Source organism: Aedes albopictus, chromosome 1 (assembly GCF_035046485.1).
Source record: "Aedes albopictus strain Foshan chromosome 1, AalbF5, whole genome shotgun sequence".
Taxonomy (NCBI): domain Eukaryota; kingdom Metazoa; phylum Arthropoda; class Insecta; order Diptera; family Culicidae; genus Aedes; species Aedes albopictus.
In genome coordinates this window covers 278,949,427-278,975,126 of record NC_085136.1, presented here as the reverse complement: position 1 = coordinate 278,975,126, position 25,700 = coordinate 278,949,427, and the positions used below count along the sequence as shown (strand labels likewise).

Genomic DNA, 25,700 nt, shown 5'->3' with positions numbered 1-25,700 from the left:
CCGGAGGCCCCCAGCGAAGTTGGACGATTATTCTTGCCTGGCGTACGCGTTGAACGCCGAAAACTATGTTGAAAACCTACCGGATACCATTGAAGAAATGAAGACGAGGGAAGACTGGCCGCGGTGGCGTGGAGCCATCGAGGATGAGCTGAAATCGCTGGCGACGAACAACACCTGGGACCTGGTAGATCTGCCGGAAGGACGAAAACCGGTGGATTGCAAATGGGTGTTCAAGCTGAAGTTGAAACCGGATGGCGCCATCGACAAATACAAAGCAAGATTAGTTGCCAGAGGATTCACGCAGCGGTACGGGTACGACTACATGGAGACCTACGCTCCGGTGGTCAAGATGTCCACGGTTCGGATGATGCTGGCATTGGCAAACCAGGAAAATTTGCTGATCCACCAAATGGATGTACGGACGGCGTTCCTCAACGGCAATCTTTCGGAGGAAATCTTCATGCGTCAACCTCGAGGATTTGAGGAGGGGAATCGGGTCTGCCGACTAAACAAATCCATCTACGGTTTGAAGCAAGCATCGAAGGCGTGGAATGATCGATTTCACGAGTTTGTGACCCGGATTGGTTTTCGACAGTGCCAGAGCGACAGTTGTCTCTACGTTCGGGAGCGTGGTAGCGAAAAAGTATTTCTGCTGCTGTACGTGGATGACATCCTTATCATATCTCGTACTCTCGGGATAATTGGCGCTATCAAGAAGATGATGAAGACGGAATTCGCGATGCAAGACATGGGCGAAGCAAAGATGTTTCTGGGTTTGAAGATTAGCCGCGACGTACTGCTAGGACAAATGACGTTGAGCCAGGAACATTATACCCGATCCATTCTGAAGCGTTTCGGGATGGAGCAGTCCAGATCCGCGACAACCCCGATGGAAGCGGGTCTGCAACTACTAAAGAGTGAGACGAGCGAGAAGCTGGATAAGCCGTACCGAGAGCTGATAGGATGTCTAACCTATCTAATGGTCACCTCCCGACCGGATCTCAGTGCGTCGGTAAGTTACTTCAGTCAGTTTCAGAGCAATCCGACAGAAGAGCACTGGGTTCATGCGAAGAGGATTTTACGGTACCTGCAGGGGACAACCAATCACGGACTGGTGTATCAAAGGTCCACCGCATCCAACCGTCAGGTAATTGGTTTCGCTGATGCAAACTGGGCGACTGATGTCAACGACAGACGGTCGGTTTCTGGAGTCCTGTTCAAGCTGTATGGAGCCACAGTTTGTTGGAGCACAAAGAAACAGAGCACCGTATCCCTATCGTCGACTGAAGCGGAGTGTTCCGCTCTCGCAGATGCAGCATGTGAAGCCATCTGGATCCAAAAGGTCTTGGGTGAGTTGGGTGAGCAAGAGGGGCACCCGCCACTTTTGTACGAGGACAATCAATCGACCATTGCCATTATGGAGTCAACTGGTCCTTCGAAGCGACTGAAGCACACTGACGTCAAACTCCATTTTGTACGCGAGTGTGTAGCTATGAAGAAACTGGAAATTAGCTATATCCCAACGGGCGAGCAGCAAGCAGACCTACTCACAAAGGGTTTGTCCACGATACCATTCCGGAAGCACTGTTCAAGCATTGGAGTTCTGCCACGATCAGTTTGAGGAGGGGTGTCAAGGACGACAAACCAATCGTAGTAGTTAAGATAGTTTTAGATCAATCATAGTAGTCATGTTTGTTTAAATAAATCAGTCTATTCTAAACCGTTACCAGAGGCAGTCGTCTTTCCATTACTCTGCCATTCACGACAGATTTCTGCCGGGGAAGGGGTAGGAAGTGATGATTGCAATCGTTTGTATCCACAGCAGACCGAATAAACTTCTGCGTCTGCACAAATTCATGCGGATGTCGGATTGTTGTTGGGATATGGTTGGCAGAGGGTTCACACATTGGTGCGTGGATGCCAGGTGTAAGGTGATAGTTTAGAGTATTTATTACTCTGAAGATCAAGCGGCACAGTTCGCTTGATTGCATACCTCGTAGGCGTTATATATGGTAGATTGACACTGTGCTGTGAAAATTGAAAGGAAGGGAAACGGCTTTTTCAACCAGTTTCTGTTCTAGCGATGGCTATGAACATATCAATACACAAGGAGGGAGAAACTATATAGAAAGTTACAAAGTAGGAGGAAGAGACGGACCAGGGATTGAATCCAGGACCTTCTGCATAGGAATCAGAAGCAGGTAGGCACTAGACCACCAAACCCGTCTTAAATACTCCGACACTATACATTATTTTTGTAATTAAAAAAAAAAAAACTCCGACACTACACTATTTTTGGGGAAAAAGTAAGTCTACTGTTTAGTAATAATAAAATAAAAAATATATCTACATCTACAAGTAAACATGACTCCTTATTTATTATAGTAACCATTCGATTTTCTCATGTCAGAGCCTAAAGATTGAAATTCTAATGACGTTTAAGATTATTAAAGGATTTCTCAACTCATTACTTTAAAACACAGCCATTCGCTCAAATTATAATATAATATATGATGAATATTGTTACAGTCACAATTTACAGCATTTTGGTGAGATATTGTTGTACTAGTGCGCTATCGTAGCTATTCTGTTTACTTTAGTAGGTTTTAATTTAAGCAAAGTTTTTCTTTGTTTTGTGTCGGTGCATCCTCGTAAACATTTGCCTGCTATCAAAGTTATATGGCTTTTCAAAAGAAAATTTGTCAATGTTCAAAAGTTTGTAGGTTGGCTAGCAAGATCTGATGAATTTCTTTTGATTCAACCGATGCCTTGATGAAGTCACTGTTTCGAAGATGTGCTACATCCTTACGACAGAAGCACGTAACTTATATGAATAATTTCGACATAAATAATAAATGAAAAATAAATAGCATTATACGTTAGATATGACCTATGTTTTAAAATAGCACTGAACTATACAATAATATTTAGCAGTGGAGTTTTTTCGCACGCTTAGTCCAAAATGGCTCTGATGAATTTAAGTTCAGATAAATCTCTCAAGCACGACATTTCTTAAACACAAAGACGCACGTTGTCAATGTAACTTTTAGCCGTAACGTATCTGTTATGATATTATAGCATTATTCCGACATAGTCTAATTGTAAGTACATACTTACCGCTTCCGAATGATTCTTTGCTGTGACAAAACGATTGCATATTGATAAGATTCAAATCGTCATAACTATCCGAAAACCTATGACAGGTATTCCATCTTGTGCCGATTTTGCCTACATATCTCAATGGTTTTGCCAAAACAGCGATAATATTGCTGTCTACGCCGATGCTTGAACAACTTCAACCGTAGGCATTGAAATATACTGATTTCAAGCATGACCTTAACACTTTTCCTCCTAAAGCAAACGCGACGCAATAATAGTAATAATCGCATACCTTCTTTCGGTGAAACCGACCGACGTCCTACAGAATCACAAACTCCATGGCCTCGTCCTCATCGTCATCGTCCTCGTCGTCATTCCCTGCCTGAGGCAACTGTTGGCTCTGGGAGATTCCACCGCCTCTGGTGGCCGACAGGGGTGGCGGTGCCGGAGGCATGCGATACACCGTCCTCGAGGGAAGCTCAATTTGCTGTTCGCTGCTTTTGCCGCGACAGAACACGAACATCGGGTAGGTCACCTCGGGGAACTGAGCCACACCGGTCGAGCTGGTGAAGCTGCTGCTCATCTGTTGCTTGGCCGGTTGGAGGAACTGCGCAAATGAGAAAGATGGTAGGAATTAAAAACTGACGTAGCGAACGACACAACCAACAACAACAATGTTAAGCGAATCGAACTCGCTGGGCCCACAACTTCTTCAAGGGCTTCAGCTTGATCTTGATTGCTACTCCAGTATCGCCAGACCAGCTACACTCACACAAGGAACCAATGACATAGCTGTTTAGGATTAACAGGCATCATCAGTGTGTGAGTGTTGGTGATCTTTTATTTTTAGGCGACATTGGCGCTTACTACGTTAGGTTGTAATGTCAATGTGGGAAAGGAAGTGTTTCTGGTTCTAGTGTAGGCTGTTCAATGTAGGCCCTCGATATCTATATTAATAACACTAGTTTACAGCATGTTTGAACTCGGTAAGCTGATGATCATTTTTGGTGTAGAATCATGCCCTGATTTCGAAAACGCAAAGGAAAAAAATTACAGTAGAGCGGAATTTTTTTCGACTTTCCATACAAGGTTGATGATTTGAAATCGATTTTTTTTTCTATTTTTAAGCAACGTCGCTCACTTCGCACATCTCATTCTCCGTAATCAATGCTACGATTGAGCTGAATTTTTTACTGTAACTCGCCTACATATGAAATGTCAAATAAACGTTGAGAAAGAATTTTTAGATTGTTTTTTTTCTTATTAAAAAAATACATTTCTTCATATATTTTTGGAAATTTGGCAAAAATTTAAGGAGATCGTCCCTAAAACTCGCCAATATCTTGTATTTCATCAATCTGAAGCAAAACCTGCATTCAGATGATCGAATGGTATTGTATTCAGCTTTTAATTTATGGATAAAGATTTGAAATTGGTTGAACAAAACGCAAGATATTTGAATTTTAGTAAATTCCATATTTTTAAAAGTTGTAAAACTCGATATTGAGTTAAAACTCAAAAAGTGCTCTACTTAAAAATTTTTGAAGCACGGTTTCGAAATCAGTACTAAATTGTGCTTCAAAAATTTTGGACATTGACAGAAGTTCACGACTTTCGTTTTATTTTGTAAACTAGTGTAATTTTCTTAAATTCATTTTCAGCACAATTTTCATTGTTACATGCTGGACGCTAGTCAATATAAATACAAAACAATTGTAAACGAATGAAAGAGACTACTAGAAAAACTAGAAAAAGGATTGTCAGATGAAATAACTGCTTTTCAAGTCTGTCTATCTGGTTTGTAAGCCTCTCTTCTTTCTCTTGCTCTACAACTCTTATTCGTTCTAATTCGTTTTTTGTCTATCAGTAAGATCACGTTGAGAGAGTCTGCTCAGCTCTCGGTTCCGGTTCTGGTTTTTGTAAGAGGTAATGCACGAATCCCTGAAGGAATACCAGGAGAAATTTCAGGAAACTCCCAAAAGATGGTGGGATCCCGGTAGGAATCCTTGGAAAAATCCCAGGGCTTGGAGAAATGCGAAGTAAACCCAGAAGGAATCCCAGGAGAAATACCCGAAACAATCCCAGGAGGATTTGCTGAAGGAATCCTGGAAGGAATCCCTGGATGAATACTGAGAGGAATCCCGGAAAGAATTTTGGAGGAATTCTTAAAGAAATACCTGGTAAAATCCATAAGGGATTTTTGAAATGAGTGCCAGAAGGAACCCCTGGATAATTCCAGGAAGAAACTATTCGCTCCCGAAGCGAAGTTCCCCACCTCTGAAAGGGACATGAACTCATCCCTGTATCAACTGTATGTATAATGTTGCCTTGTCTTGCGCTGATTGATGAATGGGGAATTGGGAATGTTGGGTGATTAAGTTCATAAGAAAGGAAAATTTCACGGAGAGCGATCAGTGTTTGTATAACAGTCGACAAATAAACATTGTCAACGAATTAAACCCCAAGCGGACAGCCGAACAATCAGCCTTTTACCAGGCATCCACTTGAGTTATTCCTGAGCCCCCGTCATCGATCTATCGTCTGCAGCACTTGTTCCTGCGGCCCTCTTCAGTGGGATGAGCCGGTTATTCATCCGTCCAGTGTCCGGTCCGTGATTGCACAAGAACCTGAAGGAATACCAAGAGGAATCCCGGAAGGTATTCATGGAAGATTCCCGTAAGGAATCCTAGGATAAATACCTGAAGAATTTACCTAGCAAAATCTCGTAGGAACCCCTGAAAGAATCCTGGAGGCAGTCCTGAAGAGTCTCGGGAGAAATCCCTAAAGAAATCCTGGGCGAAACCAGGATTTCCTGGAAAATTTCCAGGGTAAATTCCTAAACGAAAGCCGGAATATCGATGAGGAATCGGGGGAGGAATACCTGCAGGAAACCCAGGGGAAATTCTGAAAAAAAAAAATTATGAGAATATCCTAAAGGAAACTCGGGAGAAATCAACTAAGGAATCCCGGGAATATCCCGTGAAAATACTGATAAAAATCGATGAATGAGTCTCCGAAGTAATCCCAGGAAAAATCCCACTAGAAATCCCTAAAAGAATTCCGGAAGGAATCTCGAGAGAAATTAATGAAGGGAACAATCCCTGAACAATCCCTGAAGGAATTCCGGGAAGAATCTCTGGAGACATACCGGGGGGAAACCCGGAAGTTGCGAATTGAAAAATCCTGGTATAATTTCCGGGAGGAATCCCGAAATGAAGCACAGTCGAAATCCTTGAAGAAATCCCAGGAAAATACCTGCTAGTATTCTGGAGAATTTCCTAAAAGAGCCTAGGGGTTTCAGAAGGCCGGCTCCAGAGGAACGTTATCCTCCATTTGAGACATTTGTGAACCATATTTGCTGGGGTTCCTATCCATATGGGACAATTTTGCGATCATAGGCAGTACAGGAAAGCTTGAGTTTGTAGTCCATGGTCTTCACCAAGTAGCGCACTACCCCGTTACTGGCGTACACCGCAGAGCTATTGGATATCATCCGGGACACAGCCACTATAGCTGTTGGGGGTCTCTTGCTGGCGTAATAAACGTGGCTACCGAAGGTAAGCTTATCGTCGTTCATCACACCCAAGTGTTTGACGGAGCGCTTCGGAGTGATAGTGCAATCGCATACACTGATCACCGCTAGCTGCTCCGACTTTCGGCTGTTCACAACCACCACCTCAGCTTTGTGATAAGCCAATTCCAGTTTTCTGGATCTCATCCACGCCTCCACAACCTTGATCGAGTGGGCAGTAGTCAACTCCACTTCTCTGATCAATTCACCGTAGACTTCCAGTCTCTGCTTCCAGCGTAATGTCGTCAGCGAAGCCGACGATCTACGCCCCCACCGGAAACTCTAACCTCAACACCTCGTCGTACATGACATTCCATAACAGCGGACCGAGGATGGAACCTTGCGGGACTTCTGAGGTTATGTGAAAGCACTTCCGACCCACCTCTGTGTCGTAAACTAATACTCGATTCTGGAAGTATTTTTTTAAAATCGTGCACATGTACCGGCCAACTAGCACTATTGAACGTAAGCAACGCGTTCAATCCAGAGTCACTACTGCACAGTAGCTAACCCAAGTAATAAATCGACAACCTTTCAGCATTCATGCTTATTTATAAAGGTTTTATTGTAGCAATGTACATGCCACTTTACCTAAAGAGTGCATTTAAGGATGCAAAGCAATTACTTTACTACTGTAACGACCCGATCAATGTCCGCGTGACCAACCGAATGTCCGCACTAACCAGCCGAATACATGTTTACCGCGTCTTGAGAATGCGTCCGTACTGTTGTGTGTCCGAAGCCAGACTGTCTTCTCGGTCACCGTCCGACGGATGACATACACTCAAACGTGTATGTGTGACCGCTATGTTACCAAACGGGGGAGCATCCGCAGGTGTCAAATCTGCATCTTTGGTATGACCGTTACATCCCTCCTTTTTTTAGAATATTTGCAACTTCCCTGATTTTACTCCTACTTTATTGGTCAAGTCCAAAGTAGCTGAAACCTAAACATTCTTCATAATGTACATTTACAACACATTCTCCAGGTGCAACTCTATAATGCTCAATGCTGTTTAAGTAACTCAAGCAGTACACATTTGTGTAATGTAATATGTGAATGCACTGATAAAGTACTGAATACGGTTATGATTAATTGAGATAATCGAAAGGTTTTTTTTAAACTGCATTGGCAAGCTCTAAAAAAATCCATTTTAGTTATAGTATCTCCACATATTCTATTCACAGTCTAGGTCTAACAATACAATAAATTCATTTTATTTTATTAAACTCTTTCAAAATTCTAGTTTTTTTTTTTCGCTGCATTCAGTTTGTTCTTCGCAATGTGACGTACCTCAGTGTTTCTAAACGTTTACATCAAATCTTTGTTTAATGTCGGACAATACTGATATTCATATACCCTTATTCCATATACAAATACAACATGACGTCTATCAGTTTGGTTTACCTCACTATTACCCCTTTTATTTTAGTTTTACGCATAGCCTTTCTATCGAATAAAACAATTAAAATGCCTAGTTATATACTTGCAAAAACACCTTCTTATAAACATTCATTTCTATCATCCATCATTGCAATTCTAGCTGCAACCATTTATTTGATCTTCCTCATTTCCTTACATTGAACTACCGCTAGGACTAAGTTGAAACAAATAACAACTTCCAAGTATCGTCTGGAAATCGTTATAACACACCACTCTACTATGCTACTCCAGATGCCCATGAACAAGCAACAAAGAAGACGCGGCGATTACTGGTGACAGATAATGACATGATCTCGATTTTTTTTTGCAGACAAAACGGAAGCTGAATTTGTTGCGGTACTTTTCAACTCGTGAATAATCAATTATTACTAACTAGAAATCGAAACTTTTTGATGATACATCTTCAGCAGCGTTGCAGTGTTTACCGACTCGAAGTTACCGCTTGAAAATCACAATGCAAGGCTTAAACATCTCTAAACTCGTGGTGCACGATCTTTGTCCTATCCTGTTCAAGTTGGGACAAACCTATGTCGCATTCGGTAAAATGTCGCAACAAATTCAGGTTGCGACATTGTCGTTATTGTTGCACGATGGATGAATTTTGATTCACTGCCCATGAGCCATGAGTACCCGACATGCATTCAACTCCTGCGTTCAAAAGCAAGCTGTGTCCATAAATTCAAGGCAATTCTGCACTGAAAAATTGTTAAGATATGTTCGATTGTATCGAATCATGAACAAAAAAACTACCACAAGTTGAAAACTTGTTTTAAGATTCATAGTACTCAAATTCGTCTAAGTCAACCACAATTTATTGAAATGTCACCTGTGGATCACCGGTCGTACGCAGCTATAGAATTTTAGCTTTGTTCAATAATAAGTTTATTCAGATTTCCTCAGCGACCCAAATATATATATGGATACTCATACCGAATATCGATAGTATATTCATTATTCATACTTCTCCTTAACTCCAATTTGGTTACAATGACCTCATAAGAACCAATGCATACATCTTTCACGTAATGCCTGCTCTTATGGTTTAAAATTCTGTAATGCTTTATATACAATCAGTCTAATGAGAAACGCATAACTTAAGATACGCCGTCGTCTAACATTACCCTTCTTGCCGTGGATATCATCATAATCTATGTTGACAGAATCATGTAATTTTTACCACAAAATACGTCTTGTGAAACTGAACATAGTTCATCTCTTGGTTCAACCCTTATCCAATATACTACTTATTTCAAGTTTTCTATTTATATTTCTAACATCAAACTATATTACCACGAGAAACTATCCTTCTTCAACTTGAACGCTCGTCTGCCTATCTTTCCGACTACAAAGTTTTTATATTATAGCACAAATGCAGTTGAAACAGGTATCGCAATGTCCTCAATATCATAGCATAGTTTCACCAGTTGTACATTTGCAACATCGTTTTTTTTTATCTCCACTTTTTCGTCACTACGAATAAATACATTTGAAGACCACCATTGTCAATATGGGTCAATAACATCTAGCTTACCGCAAATCAGTATGACACAGTGAAATATCAAACATCAAATTTAAACCTCGAATTGATGTCAATAAACTTGTGCCTGCTAGTTTTCTTTTATTACTCAAAATGTGTACCTACGCTCAAACTATTGCACAATCAGTACGTACAACATTCATGACATCTTGAAGAAAGATAATTGAAACAATTTTCGTTATATCCAAGCATCGTTTGAGTGCAACAATAAACCAGTGGTTACCACTTAATGCCAGTCTAAAACCGACTATGTATCACACAATGTTCAATAAACACTTCATAATTTCACAAGTCAATGTTTGCTTGGAAATAATCTAATGTTTTTACTCTAGCCTCATTAGGTGTCCAACTCTGCTACGGTCAAGCCAAAAATAACCTTCAAGAGTACTACCTCAAGAACTCAACGATTCCTTGAGAATATTCCCTTCTGCAAAACGACACCTCATACCGCGATCAAGAAAGCGATTCTTTGCCTCAATCTCCCACGCATTTGACGGAACATAATTTTTTTTCAAGTTGATTCAAAACTTCACTTGTAACGAAACACCTCCCACCAACGCACGTAGCTTATTATTGACCTAGTGAGAAGCAACTTTTATCTTTACTTACGGGATTTTTTTTTTGCATGAGCTAGTTCATCTCGGGTGTGTGAAGCAGTTACTAGATCTGAATAATCGTTTCTCCGATTATCCGCAACAGTTCGTATCACGCGCGTAGCAAGTATGTATCACCATTATATGAAACGTAAATTTCCATAGGCTTTGTACAAAATTATCATTCTGCTTTCGTAAACCATCTCAAATTTACACGAAGGAAGCAAATATCGATCATGACTCAACTCCCATCAGTGCACAAAGCATCTAGAACGTTGCTCGAAGCTCAACTTACGATTGCCTGAAGTATCTCTTTGTCTTACACGAATCCACCTCCTTCATTTCATGACGTATCCTTTGACATTACACGAAGCACGAATATCATTGAACGAAGCATAGCAACCTTGCACGAAGCAAGCCTTAACAAAGCACGAAGCTTGACTCGTTATTACACATAGCATCTTATCCCTTACACAAAGCAGCCAAAACACCTATTCATGAAGAAAACAACATATTGCACGAAGCACGGCTCACTATAGCGCGAAGCATATTTACCTAGCACGAAGCTTGACTCATAATTGCACGAAGCATCTTCTTACCTTGCACGAAGCATCTCTTAACCTTGCACGAAGCATTTCCGTATCTTGCACGAAGCAATCCGAATTAGTTGACGAACAAAAAGACAGCTTGAAACTTGACTCATGATTGCACGAAGCATCTCTTAACCTTGCACGAAGCATCTCATTTTCTTGAACGAAGCAACCCGAATCAGTTCACGAAGAAAAATACATTGAACAAAGCATGGCTCATCATTGCACGAAGCATATTTACCTTGCACAAAACAACCCTTAACACTGAACGAAACATAACTCATTATTGTATAAAGCATCTCCTAACCTTGCACGAAGCAGCCTCTCTCAAACTACGAAACATCTTTTAAAACTACACGATGCATAACTCCGGGCAACACATATTCTTAACCGAAGCATTACACGAGCTTACACAAAGATACATATACATATCAAGCATCGCACGTGTTCAAAGTATACTGCACAACAATCCACTGCTTGGCCCGCTCAAGCAGCATTATTCATCAAAACCAACAAGTGTACATTACATTTTTTTTTTACATCAAAACAGTCTTTTTCATCTCAACAGATTGTTTACCCAATAAACAACAAATTACAAATTACATAAATCAAACAAAAAACTCGAAATCCCGCTCGTTACTTCTGCATTCGTTACTTCTCAAACATTCATCACATAACAGCGGCACTAAATAAATTGTACCAACATCACATCACTCTATCAACAGGCACTAGACCACTGTTAGGTGACAACTGCTCATTACCACACTGAAACCTTCCTTCTATCCATCCGCCAAAAACATGGTTCTGTCCTGGGGCGACACACCATAGACTAACAACAGGACACACCCTCCCACTGTTAAATCTCGCGACCGCCGCTTGGACCGCGAACGCATGACCGCGACAGTAATGAATCCAAAAAAAAACAAACAAACAACGTCATCACAAAAGCCAACACGCGCATTGCGTTCCTTTCTTCATCCAGAATAGCCGCTTCCACCTCCAAACACAATCCTCTGAAAACACTGCAGCTTTGCTCCTGTATCAAAACAAACGCCGATTCACCGATCTACTTCTGCATCTGCAACAACGAGACAATGACCCTTTTCACACCGCCGCCCGCACACAACAGATCGTTTGATTTTTCATTGCCGTCTTTCTTTCACCGTCCACCCGACGTCCGAATCAAAATGTTCAATTTGTTTACATCCCTTTTTCATGCGAGAACATTTAATTTTCTCCTCGTCGCCATTGTAACGACCCGATCAATGTCCGCGTGACCAACCGAATGTCCGCACTAACCAGCCGAATACATGTTTACCGCGTCTTGAGAATGCGTCCGTACTGTTGTGTGTCCGAAGCCAGACTGTCTTCTCGGTCACCGTCCGACGGATGACATACACTCAAACGTGTATGTGTGACCGCTATGTTACCAAACGGGGGAGCATCCGCAGGTGTCAAATCTGCATCTTTGGTATGACCGTTACAACTACTGGCTGTCTCAATAACCTTTTGTAGCTAGAAAATAAAATCAATCATTGATAAGTTTTAACAACTAATTTAACACGGCATTCTATGCCTTCATAAAGCCGTTCGATAAATCTGTCGAATTGATACTTATGAAAACCATAATAAAATGCTTTACAAGAGTGTTTCGTTTCCATAAATGCCACAACTAAACCATACGAACATCCGGCGGAGCGGCTATCGCCCCCGGTGGTCACTGCCATTTATTTTTTCATCACTGCGGGGAGTAGCGGAATGCTTTAAGGAACCACAATTTGCTAGCAGGTATTATTTGAAGAGTAGCAATCTTGTTATCCAGGTCCTTCCACGGAAATAGGACCTGAATAGATAAACCGATCACTACACCATGTCAAATTGGAAGGTTCGGACACGACAGAACTCTGAGTCGTCAAGAAAGCCGTTTGCGAAATATGAACTGACGCGGCTCGATGGTTTGCCGTTTTCCACTATGATGTTGCTACTGAATGTGAAATAGTAGTATTTATATACCTACTTACATGCAGCCGCGATATGGAAGCGCTTTTGCACAATGTAAAATGAGAAGAATTTGCGCGAAAGATGATTCAAATGTAAACAAAGCGGTGCACCTGTCAAATTCTTATCCGGCTGCTGTTCGATCTTCACAAATGTTGAAAAAATGCTGAACGGTTTAATATCGGCTTTTAAAGCAACTTTTTGGCATGTATTCGGTGTTCATAAATGCGATTTTAAATTTGTTTGTATTAATGAATGCTTTTATAAAAGCAAAGCAGCAATGCTGATAAAAATGAGACTTTCGCATTCGCCATATTAACTGCAGAGATTTTCGTTGATATGAACTGTAATTTAGAACGCATTTTTATGTCACAATTCGTATTATTCAGCATCATCTTGCACAAAAACTGTGCCGTGCTATGGAAGAAACCATAACAGGAATGTTTAAGGCAAATTTCGTCAAAACTGCTATTTCAGCGAAAAACTTAACAACATTTTGTAATAAAATATTTTGAAATATTACAGATTTCGTTGGGGGAACTTGTTTTACGCATGATTTACGGCACTTTCCACAGTAAATTTCATTGGCCCTTGGAAAATGAGGCACTATATAGCAAATAACTAGCCTTGATATTTTGTAATTTTGGAGCTTCACTGAAAGATTATTTATTTTTTATGATGAATTTATCGAAGCAATTTATTATTTACTAGCTGTCCCGGCAGACGTTGTACTGCCATTTTGGTTGTGATTGTTTGACAACTGCTGTGCGCTAATTTTGGCACCGCACTCTAGATTGGTTTTATTGCAATCGCTTCGAATTTTTTCCCCGCCCATAAGAATTTCAGTAATTTTACAATTTCTCTTCTTCTAATTTGATTTTCATAACTTTTTGTACATATAAACACAGCCAGCACGAATACGAATCGAACCATGCAAGACTCATGCTGATCGGTCCACCCGTTCTTGAGTTTTGTTGCCTCAAAGGAACTTCAAACTCATTTTTATATATATAGATAAATGCCACAATGTTATCATGAATGCCCTCGCTAGTGAAAGCAGCAGCTTCCAAGACAGAGTGACCTGGAGAAGGTTATTATAAATGTCATACTACTTTATTGCAATTGATATTTAGCACTCTTCACAACCTTCCTAAGGGTGGGCCAACTGGCCATATTCCATTCTCCATGACGTCTTGGTAGAAGCAATGAAGATGTTATTGCTTTGATATGTGTTTTATGAACATTGATTTATAGCAACCTTGTAGTACAGAATAAAACTCAAAATGTTACTTGGGAATCCTCCTCCTCTTACGCTGGAGCGCTATCTCAGCGGTTTATGTAACGGACATGAAAGCATCTACGGTCGACCTCCCCTTCCGGAAGCCGAACTAGCTGCTCGAGAGACCATTTACACCTCAGTGTACCTCAACATTCTATTGAGGATGATTTTTTCGAGCACCTTCCCCACCGTGTCGATCAAGCATATTGGTCCATATGCCGACGAGCCTCCGGGTGGGTTTCCCGCCTTTGGCAATAGAACCAGACTCTGCCTCTTCCAAACTTCTGGGGAAACTTCCTCGTCCAGGCATTTCTGAGTAGCAATAGCTACTTTTAAAGCCAGGTTCGGAACTCCATCCGGACCTGGGGCCTTACCTACGCTAAGGGACATTGCTATCCCCGCAAGTTCCACATCGGTGAACCTGTCATCGCCAGCTCCAGTCCCCGGCTGTCCTATGAAAAGGAGGCCAACGACTAGGATCATGACGCGGAAAAAGCCTCTCGATGATCCCCTCTAACATCTCTGGAGATAGCTTTGCAGGAGCCATTACAGCTCTGGTCTTGGCCATCACGATCCTGTAGGCATCACTCCACGGATTTGTTGGACTGTAGGTAAATACTTGGAGTTGCATCACACAGGTCAGTGCAGCTAGGTATCAACTGGTAGGTTCCGCTGCTGCTGCAGTCATTATCGCTAGTATCGCGTGTTCTTGCTTCGCCCCGTTCATCTACGAAGTCGAAACAAGGCCGTTTTCAGGTCCTTGCTAATGTTCGACTTCGTGGACGCAAAGTCGATGATCTTGCCAAGCTGCTGCTCAGCCACCTCGATGCTCCTGGATGCTCCTTCACAGCTACCATTTAACAAATCTTCGAAGTGCTCCTTCCACCTGGCTACCACCATTGACTGGCGCAGTCTTGAGCCGCACACCATTGACAGTTGCATAAAACCTGCGCATATCATTCCTGTCCATACTCTCCTGCGCTTCAGTAATCACACTCTCTTCGTGCTACTGCGGTGGATTCGTTTATCTGCTGCTCTTGCCACTCTGTACCGCCCGCTGTTGAACCGGGTACAGGCCACTAGCATTCGATTTCTGGTGGCCTTCTTCTTATTTGTCGCTTGTTGACACACCTCGTCGAACTAACCAACCTCTTGCGCCGTTATTATATACTTTTCACCTCTCCGTTGGTCTTTCTTATCCTCTCGTCCAGCTTTTGATGGTACTGTGCAGCAACCCCTTCGGCTGACAAGCGTTGCATATTGAAACGCATCGTTCTGTTGTTTCTTGAACTCGTAACGCTGGATAATCGGACCCGGATTTTTGCGGTTACAAGATAATGATCCGAGTCAATGTTCGAGCCTCTGTAGGACCTCAAATCTATAACGTCCGAAAAATGTCGCTCGTCGACCCGCGCGTTGTCTATCTGAAACAAAATTTACCACTCGGGTGTTGCCAGGTGTGTTTTCGCATGTTCTTACGTGCGAAGTAGCTGCTGATTGCAGTGGGGTGACACGGCTGTCAAACTCGGTACATCGCCGCTCCACCCAACATCTTTTTTGGTACGGCGCGTTTTGGTACCCACTTTCTGGTCGGTTTACCCTAACTTGCTCCTGATTTTCGGGTGTGTGGCTCGTGTGTTGCTAGTGCTTATTTCAGAAATTACACATTTCAAACGAAATCGTTGTTTTTGATGATTGTTTCTGTTTCCTTATCACTTTGCACGATATTATATGTAGCAACGAAGCAGTATCGATGTTTACAGCGCATTTTTTCCATGAATTAAGCAATCAAAACAAAAACATTGAACGCCATGTTGAATTGAATGCTGGGTAGATGATTATATCCCTTCGTCATCCCCCTGGCTGATTGTCATCCCTCTAGCAGCAGCGGATGTCACAAGTCGCAGACCGTTGTCGTTGGTCAAAGTATCTAAATACCAAGGTAAGAGATTCCCGCAGATGTCAAAATGGAGACTCACCAACACATCTGCGTTAGTTATGAAAAGTTGGTGTTTTTACACTAAAATGTCATTATTTCAGCAAAGTTTGTGAAGTTTTATTAGTTTAGATGTTTCTAAATGCTGAAAAAATATGTTTAGAACCAAAAAAAAATATTTTGTCACCGATTTTCAAACGGCGATGTTTCCTGTTTCATTGCATGGAAGTCACTTTTAATCCAGTGAGATGCAATTAAATAATTGCTTCTAAGATGGGAGTGCTTAATTTCTTAAAAAAGTTTGCTAAATAGTTATGTGCCCATACAAATCAGCGCAAACTTCATAACTATTTTTTGCTTTTTTCCTTTTCTCACAAATCCATGAATATTAGAGGGAATCTCTTACCTTGGTATATAGATACTTTGGTCGTTGGTAACGGAATCTAGCCTCCGATGACTGTTTTGACATCGTGTTTTGGGCATACACGTAAAAACGGCTACGCTCAAAAATGTGTTCGGCCTGCACATTTTTAGTAAACATCCATGCCGCACATGACTGTGTTGGAAACACACATTTTTTTTTCAAATTGCTCGTACGCTCACATGAGCATGTATTTTGCAATAATTTCGACATGGCAACCTCACTGGCAGACGCGCCAACTTGGTCAAATAATTGGGGGGGCAAAGCCTGGTTTTTCTGTTTTTTTGTATAGGAAAATCGAAAAATCATTAAAAATCGTTAAATATTGGGGAGGCGAAACCATGCTTGCCCCCCTAAGTTGGCGCCTATGCTCACTGGGTTTATAAACCACTGTCAAATACCGAAAAATATTGATATTTTGCAAAAATGTGAGCGCACGAGCAATTTAAAAAAATGTGTGTTTCCAACACAGTCCCTGTGCGGCATGGGTGTGAACCAAAAATGAGAGTTTTTATTTTAGAGAGTAAGATCACAGACAAACAGACGTAACACTTGCGAAATTTCCATCGACCACGCTTTTAACGATCATTTTAAATTTTCATAGTTGTGGCTTTCACAACCAGAGGCGCGCATCGTTTTTCTATGTGTTTGACGTTTCACACTAGCGCCTTCTGTTGACGATATTGCACAACACAGTGATTCGTGCAACTTTTCCACCAGGTGATGGTAGTGTGAGCTGGGCGATGGATTTTCATGAAAATCGTTCAAGGTGTTACGTCTGTTTGTCTGTGGTAAGATGCTGACCAGACTATAGTTGAAGAATGTGCCACACATCCTCGTCATCACACAGATTCGATCGCTAATCGGCATCCACCGACTTAACTCGCTTCATCTGTTTCCCGATCACTGTCTATGAAGCCAACTTCTCACGTTCTGCCTTATCGCCGCCGCTGTAGTAGATGTGGTACATGAATATCCGAAAGTTTTGACAGTTTGTTAAAACAAACAGAGATATGGTATATTCAACATGAAATAATGGATTGATTCAAACGACTGCACTTTTGCCACTAACAAACACGGAATGTGATTGTGTTGGTGACGGCAGCAACTGCGGCAGCTCAGAAATCTATTTTTAGACCGTCGGTAAGCGGATGGGAAGAAGAACGACTAAAAAAAGACAAAAAAGGCGAAACCGATCAAATTTTTGTGGATGCTGTCGTGAGTACCTGCGCGTTATCCATCACGGCCAAAGCTGCACTTGGAAGTTGGCGTGATGGATTTGCTGCACCTTCTTCGTTGTGGCGATGTTGGGGTAAGCATTTTATAGATGTGTTAGTGCTTTCGGACCATGTTTATGGTTTTTATTTTGTTGAAACAAATTAAATTTTTAACATTATATGAAATCATGGTAATCGGTTGTTTTTATCGATAAACTCTAAATGAAATGTTGGAGTTCAAGACGGAAACCGATCATAGTAGTCAAAGATTTAGCGAATAAGAAGATTTAATTACACTGTCATTCTGTTACTGTTACACACTGAATAAAGACGTTAAAACCACTGTTACTAATTAACACCATCAGGTTGTGGGCCCAGAGTATCGCGAAGGACTAATGGCAAATACGTCGAATCCTGGAATTGAGCGGCTCGTCGAAAGAGAGAATTGGACGACATGGAAATTTGCCGTCCAAACCTATCTAGAGCTGGAAGACCTGTGGGAGGCTGTCGAACCGAAGAAAAAGGCTGACGGAACGCTGGAGGCAATCGATCCGGTCAAGGACAGAAAAGCAAGAGGAAGAATTATCCTATTTCTGGAACCTGAAAATTACTACCATGTCCGGAAAGCGGCTACAGCACGGGAAGTTTGGAAGAAGCTTTGCGACGCGTTTGAGGAAACTGGCCTTATAAGGGAAGTCGGATTGCTGTACAAACTCATCAGGACCGATCTGGAAGGCTGCAGAACATTAGAGAATTACGCAAACCGGATGTTGTCGACCTGTCATCAGCTTAACGAAATTGGATTCCCTATTCCTGACCGTTTTGTTGGAGTTCTGCTGTTGGCCGGGTTGCCAGAGAGATATCAACCGATGGTGATGGCATTGAAAAATTCAGGTACACCGATAACTGGAGACTCGATCAAGACAATCCGGTTGCAAGAAGAGACGGTACCGGGACAAGGTGAAAAGATTGCGCTGGTTACCAAGGGCAGGAACAACGAAAAAAATTTCGGTAACCAGGGTAACAATCAAGCAAAACCGAAGAAACATTTTCAAGCGAAAGGACCGAAATGTCGTAAGTGCAGCAAGTTCGGACACATTGCCAAGTTCTGTCCGGAGAATCAAGCGAATCGGAAGGCAGATGCATTTTGTACTGTTTTATCTACGTTCAATTCGATGGATCAAGACGACTGGTATTTGGATTCCGGAGTAACGCGGCACATGACAAAAAGTTTGGAATTGCTGGAAGATGTGAAGGATGCGCGAGGGACGGTTGTAGCTGCCAACAAGGGATCAATGCGAATTGAAGCTTGCGGAACGGCCAACCTCTATCCTGCGTGCTGTAAAGAGGAGAAGCAGATTCCGGTACGTGATGTCCAGTATATACCAGGGCTATCAACGAACCTTCTTTCGGTAGTCCAAATTGTGAAGCGAGGATACAGCGTTTGACTTGTTTGACTCGAGTGGCTGTAAGGTAATGAATGCGGATGGAGGCTTGGTGGCACCAGGCGTCATCGAAAACGATTTATTCAAGCTGGATCAGTTGAAGCCCACCGGATCGGCTATGGTGAGCTCGTGTGAAGCGTCCATTGAAGTTTGGCACAAACGTTTGGGACACCTGAACATTAACAGCGTCAAAAAGTTGTCAAATGGTCTGGTGAATGGCGTTCAAGTAAATGCAAGAAATGATCGTGATTGCCGTATTTGTCCGATGGGAAAACAAGCTCGCATCCCTTTCAGCAAGAATGGCTCGATGGCACAGGAACTACTTGAAGTTGTGCACTCTGATATATCTGGATCAATGGAAGAAGCATCTTTTGGCGGAAATCGTTACTACGTGTCGTTTATTGATGACAAATCTCGAAGAATATTCGTGTATTTCTTGAAAATCAAATCTGGCGAGGAAGTGTTGAACTGCTTCAAGGAATTTCATGCGCAGGCAGAACGTCAAACTGGCCTGAAGTTGAAAACCTTACGCACGGACAACGGTAAAGAATCTGTTTCCAAGAGTATTTGAAGAGAACGGGTATCAAGCATCAAACGACGAATGATAACACGCCGGAACAGAATGGACTGGCGGAAAGAGCAAACAGGACAATCGTTGAAAGAGCTCGGTGTATGCTGTTTGAAGCGAAGCTGTAGAAATCATTTTGGGCAGAAGCGGTGGCTACGGCGGTATATTTGATAAACCGCTCTCCGACTCGAGGTCACGATTTGACACCGGACGAAGTTTGGAGTGGACGTAAACCGAACCTGTCACACGTACGTATTTTTGGGACGAAGGCGATGGTGCAAGTACCGAAACAAAAGCGGACAAAATGGGACCCAAAGGCAAAGGAATGTATACTTACCGGATTTGAGGAGGAGACGAAAGGTTATCGACTGTATGATCCAACTTCGAAGATTTTCCTGAAGAGCAGGGAAGTACAATTCATGGACAAGATGACGGACTCGTGTTTGGTTCCAGTCAAGAAACGGTCAACTGTGGAACTGGAGTTTGATGAGCAGCCCGAACCAATAGGAATTCAACCCGCTTCAGGAGAAATATATGATATGATTCCGACACAGATGAAGATGAGTTTGAAGATAGTCTGTTCAACATTCCGACCGACACAAATGTGACCGTGCTCCTTTCGCGACAAACTTCAAATCCACCTTGGTCACAGGTGTTGAGGCGCAACGGACGGGAGCACGCACGGGCAAGTATAAGGATTTTTCTGTCAATTGCAAAGGTCTTCCCGTATCAAATTCTCCACAGGCATCCGAAAGGTGTTCGAGCGATTTTGAGGGATTCGATGATGATGTTCCTGAACGCGGCCTGGATTCCGGATTTAGTGGTGTTGCTACTGATGACAATCGCAGATGTCTGGCAATGGAACCGAAAACGTTCGAAGAAGCCATATCATGTTCAAATGCAGACGAATAGAGAAAAGCCATGGAGGACGAGTTCAATTCGATTCAAGCAAATGAAACATGGACGCTTGTGGATCTACCTTCCAGTCGAAAGGCAGTTGGCTGTAAGTGGGTGTTTAAACTCAAGCACGGAGTTGATGGTCAAATTGCTGGTTTTAAAGCGCGACTGGTCGCTCAAGGATATAGTCACAGACAAACAGACGTAACACCTTGAACTAATTTCATGGAAATCCATCGCCCAGCTCACACTACCATCGCCTGGTGGAAAAGTTGCACGAATCACTGTGTTGTGCCATATCGTCAACAGAAGGCGCTAGTGTGAAACGTCAAACGCATAGAGAAACGATGCGCGCGCCTCTGGTTGTGAAAGCTACAACTATGAAAATTTAAAATGATCGTTAAAAGCGTAGTCGATGGAAATATCGCAAGTGTTACGTCTGTTTGTCTGTGATATAGTCAACAATATGGAAGCGACTACCATGAAGTTTTTGCGCCGGTTGTACGGCAGACAACATTCCGAACCTTGATGGCAGTAGCAGCAAAACAGCGGATGATCGTTAAGCAATATGATGTGAAAACTGCCTTCCTCAACGGTGACCTTCAGGAGGAGATATATATGCGTCAACCGCCTGGGTATGTCGAAGGGCAACGAACGGAAGGTGTGCAAGCTAAAGAAGAGTCTGTATGGCTTGAAACAAGCGGCCAGGTCATGAAATCGGAAACTAAACGATGAGCTGGTTCGGAACGGATTTGAATGCTGTCGATCGGATCCATGCCTATACAGGAAACAGTTCAATGGACGTTGGTGTTACGTTTTGGTTTACGTAGACGACTTGATCGTGGCAAGCGAAGATCCTCGGATGATTGATCAACTTGCGGAATCATTAGGGAGATGTTTCGAGCTGAGCATCCTAGGAGATATTCACTTTTACTTGGGAATGGAGGTGGAGAAAGACAAAGCTGGAGATTTTCTTTTGAATCAACGGAAATACATTGGCGAGATTTTGAAGACTTCTGGTTTGCAAGACGCGAAGCCCTCCAGCATTCCATTGGATCCAGGATACATAAAAAAGAAGATGATGGAAATAACCTACCGGACAATATCGAATACCAAAAACTAATTGGAAAACTACTCTACGTTGCAGTCAATACAAGGCCTGATATATCCACTGCGGTTTCGTTACTGAGTAGGAAAACAAGCAATCTATCACAGGCTGATTGGACCGAGCTGAAACGAGTTGTGCGCTACCTCAAAGGAACTGAGGACTTCAAACTACGATTGAGCAGAAATGTTGGACGAATGCTATTGTAGGATATTCAGATGCGGATTGGGCGGAAAACAGGCAGGATCGCAAGTCAAATAGCGGCTTCATTTTCAAGATTAATGCTGGTACAGTCAGCTCGGCATGCCGGAAGCAATCTTGGTGTATCATTATCGACTGTTGAGGCTGAGTTCATCGCACTTTCAGAAGCTGTACAAGAAGCAATCTGGCTGAAATCACTTTTGAAGGATCTGAATGAGAAGCAGGAAGTTACCATTCATGAAGATAATCAAAGTTGCTTGAACATGTTGATCAACGAGAAATTTAGCAATAGAACAAAGCATGTGGCTACAATGTTACATTTCACGCGAGACCAAATCCAGAAAGGTGAGATAAACTGCATCTACTCACCATACAAAAATTCCGCTCATTACTATTGTAATCGTCATTTTGTACTTCAGAGTTTAATAGTTACGATTAAAGAAGACCGAGATCGTTGGTAGTCTAGATACAACTGAGTTATATTTCTCTGAATGTAGGACATATCTACAAGTTTCTCATAATGCAATGTCGCTGGGAACCTACCTAGTGGGTTTTTCTATTTCCCGGAATACATGTTTAACATGTATATTATAATATAACTACTGACACAACAATTACTACAGTTGAGGGAGTTCGAAGCAGAGGGCTGTCAGTAACAAAAACCAACTAGAGTGAAAGAGGTTTACAGTTTTTCACCAATTTTTCATCCCACACAAAATGTATGGGTTTCATAATCGACCCAATTTTCTCCGATGTATTGCAATTTTTCCAATCATTAAAAAAATAATTTCAAAAAAGTTCCTGAAGGCTTGAAATATGAATATTTCTTTGATATCCTCAGCTCAAAATCGACAAAATGGTCACTTACACCCCTTTAAATCTGGGCCCCTCAATTCTGGTACTACACCGAACGTGCCTCATACAACCGTCGATACGATGATTTTTGTGAATGATGATTAGCAAGAGATCAAGGATGACACTCAACATGTCACCATGATCTAAAGTGACCAACCATGAATCTACGTAGTTTATGGACAGCACCTTAGGCCCCGACCGTGAAATGAAGTAACATATACGCACACTTACCGGTTTAACGTTGTCCACAAATTTGAAAAAGTCCTTCCTCGTTTCGCAGTAGAACCCAATACAGCAGCTGGGGTCCATCTTGCTGAGTTTCATCTTCCGTGGCGATTTGCAGTGGAACGACGCGACCGGGAAGTTTTCCTGATTGACCACGTCCACCATGTCCTGGCAGTAATGCGGATCCAGATGGATCAGCTTGTCCTCTAGAAAGTTTGAGGGGGTTTTGGTGGGAGGATTTGGGGAAGCTGCCTCTATGTAATAACTTACCTTGGAAACCGACAAAGTACAACGAGTGCTTCGGCCTTCCGCCGATAATTCCGATGCAGTTGTCCAAGGCGAGCATCGCCTTCAGGCAGTCACTGTAGATGGGATTTAGCTTTTCCGTTCCGAGCCGCAGTGGAACCAGCAGGATCAGAGATTTCCAGTGATCGTCGGCAGTGGCAGGGTTGGTCGAGGCACTGGAGCTTCCGGGAGACGACGAGGAGGTCAGTTTCTTTTGCCACGGGGCCACGGTTGGTTCGGCGGAAATGGTACACTGATCGAGGATGTCCTGGATGTAGACTGCGCAATCTTGGGCCACGTACACGTTAATCCCATCGAGGTCGGATATTTCCTGTGCGGCCAGTTTGACCGCTTGTTTCAGAAGGTGTGCAACCGAACCTGGTCCATACCAGTCGCCGGGCTTCTTCCCGGTTTCCTTCCCCAGAGCGACCAGAGTGTGAATCGAGAAGGGGCTGGCCCTAGAAGAGGTATCGCCAAACCACCGGATTATCTTCCGGTGGATATTGTCCTCGTAATTGGGAGAATTCATTCTAAAGTTGTCGGTCGAAGCATCCCAACGCCAGTTGCGGCCGAGAAAATGAATTAGTAGTCCTTGGGCCAGAAGCATCTGTCCCGATCGGATCATACATCCCCAGCCACAATCGGATGTATAATTGGAGTCGTCCATTGTCTGGAACTCTTTCCGGTACGTCATCCAAAGCCGAGTGACAAAGTCCCGTTTGAACGCTTCAATGTCTTCCATTTCGACACTCGAGCTGCTCTCCTCGACCGCATCAGTTCCCGTCTCCTCCGGAGGTGATTCCACGAATATCTCCGAGGGCGACCGCTGAACGCTATCGAACACCGCCATTTGGTTCGTTTCGGCCGTGGCCGTCGTCCCTTGAACCAATTCCACCGAGCCCTCCATTGAGCTCGATGCCGGAAGCGCCGCCTTCTGGTGATAGCATCGTCCCAGCAGCCACAGCGGTTGCTCCTTTGAGAAGCTAGTTTTGAGCTTCCCGCTCCAACCGAACTTCATATTGTTCCACATCGACATGAGCTTTGATTCCACCTTACCCTTGAGTTCATCTCCGGTGCCACTTCCGGCTCCAGTGCATCCCGTCCTGACGGGAGTTCCACGGACACTAGATCCCTCCACGTCCACCCGACCTCCCACTGGAGACGATATCTTCCGCGAAGGTGTCGCATTCTGATGATACGACTGCTGCTGCTGCTGCTGCTGGTGACCTTCACTCTCGGAAACGCTTCGCGTGTGTTGGCTAATATTCAGCCGTCCGAATCCCGTCCGATTCAACAGCACATCATAGTTCATGGTGGGTTTATCCACTCGCTAGAAAACGGAGAAATTTAGGAAATACCGCCAACCAAACGAAGGAAATCCCGCATCCCCGCCCGATCAGGTGACTCACCTGCTGCTGCAAGATGCTAATCAGTCCAAACACTCCTCAGCACACCCCTTCTTTATCCTCCCAAGCAGCCAAGCCCAGCAAAACGACTCCTTTTGTAGCACGAATTCGCGGCCTTGATTATCTCACCTTGTTTCCTACAGATTGTGGCTTGTACACGCAAACTGACTGCACGCGCACTAAAATGGGGATTAGGAGACTTTCCGATTGTAAGCAAAACTAGTGCATTTCAATGACAAAAAAAAATCCCATAAGAAGGCGACCGTCCGCCGTTCGTACGTCCGTCCGTCCGAGTCGTTTGAGACTGACTTTCTGATGTTTTTCTTTTGTGGTGCTTCCTTCTTTTCGCTGCACTCTCTCGCATTTTTTTTTTTGTCGTTCCGCTTTGTTGTTTTGATTCAGATGCGCAAGGCGGAAACGTCAAAGCGCAATAGGGTGGCCATTCGGTTTCACGGCGCATTACGATTAGGTCAACCGGTCCTATCCGCAAGCGGTAATATCGCGGAGGTGGGCGAGAAGGGCTAAGCGGATAAAGGCACTGTTGCGATGGGATAGCGCTTGGACACCTCTGGTGAAAAGTATAACCACAACTGCAACATGACACACTGAAAGGCGGCTTGCAGTAATGACAAGCATAAATAAATAATTTATATATTGCGGCGCTTATAATAAATCCACATTGGGCGGCGGCGATATGCCCGCAAGGAGATACCCGCGATACAGACGCAATGTCAAAATCGAACAGATAAGCTGCTAGTACACAGGGTCAAATATTTGTCCGAAAAGAAACTAATGCTCAAACATCTTGTTTGACTCGATCAAATTTTCATTAGTGTCAAACTGATGTTGTTTCTTGAGTTCTTTCCTTGTCAAATATTTGACCCTGTGTACTACTGGCCATACTGTCACCCACCCAGCAGCATCGCAGCAGCCTTCAGGTCGTTCATATCAAAACAAAAGTTAACACAATAGGGCATTGCATGAAATTATCTCCTTCTCTTTCACTCTTACAGAAATTTTGTAAACAA

The 25,700-nt window shown here is 43.0% G+C and overlaps 1 protein-coding gene across 1 annotated transcript; it reads right to left on the bottom strand.

Annotated features, from left to right (window-relative positions):
* Window positions 1-2,486: 2,486 nt before the first annotated feature.
* On the bottom strand, window positions 2,487-25,166 carry LOC109397058 (cysteine protease atg4da). The gene is made up of 4 exons (XM_019669383.3): window positions 24,676-25,166; window positions 23,252-24,596; window positions 22,988-23,187; window positions 2,487-3,706 (listed from the first exon to the last, which is right to left on the bottom strand). Exons 2-4 carry the CDS (start codon window positions 24,576-24,578, stop codon window positions 3,419-3,421), a joined length of 1,815 nt encoding a protein of 604 aa, XP_019524928.3. The 5' UTR covers window positions 24,579-24,596; window positions 24,676-25,166; the 3' UTR covers window positions 2,487-3,418.
* Between the last annotated feature and the right edge of the window lie 534 nt (window positions 25,167-25,700).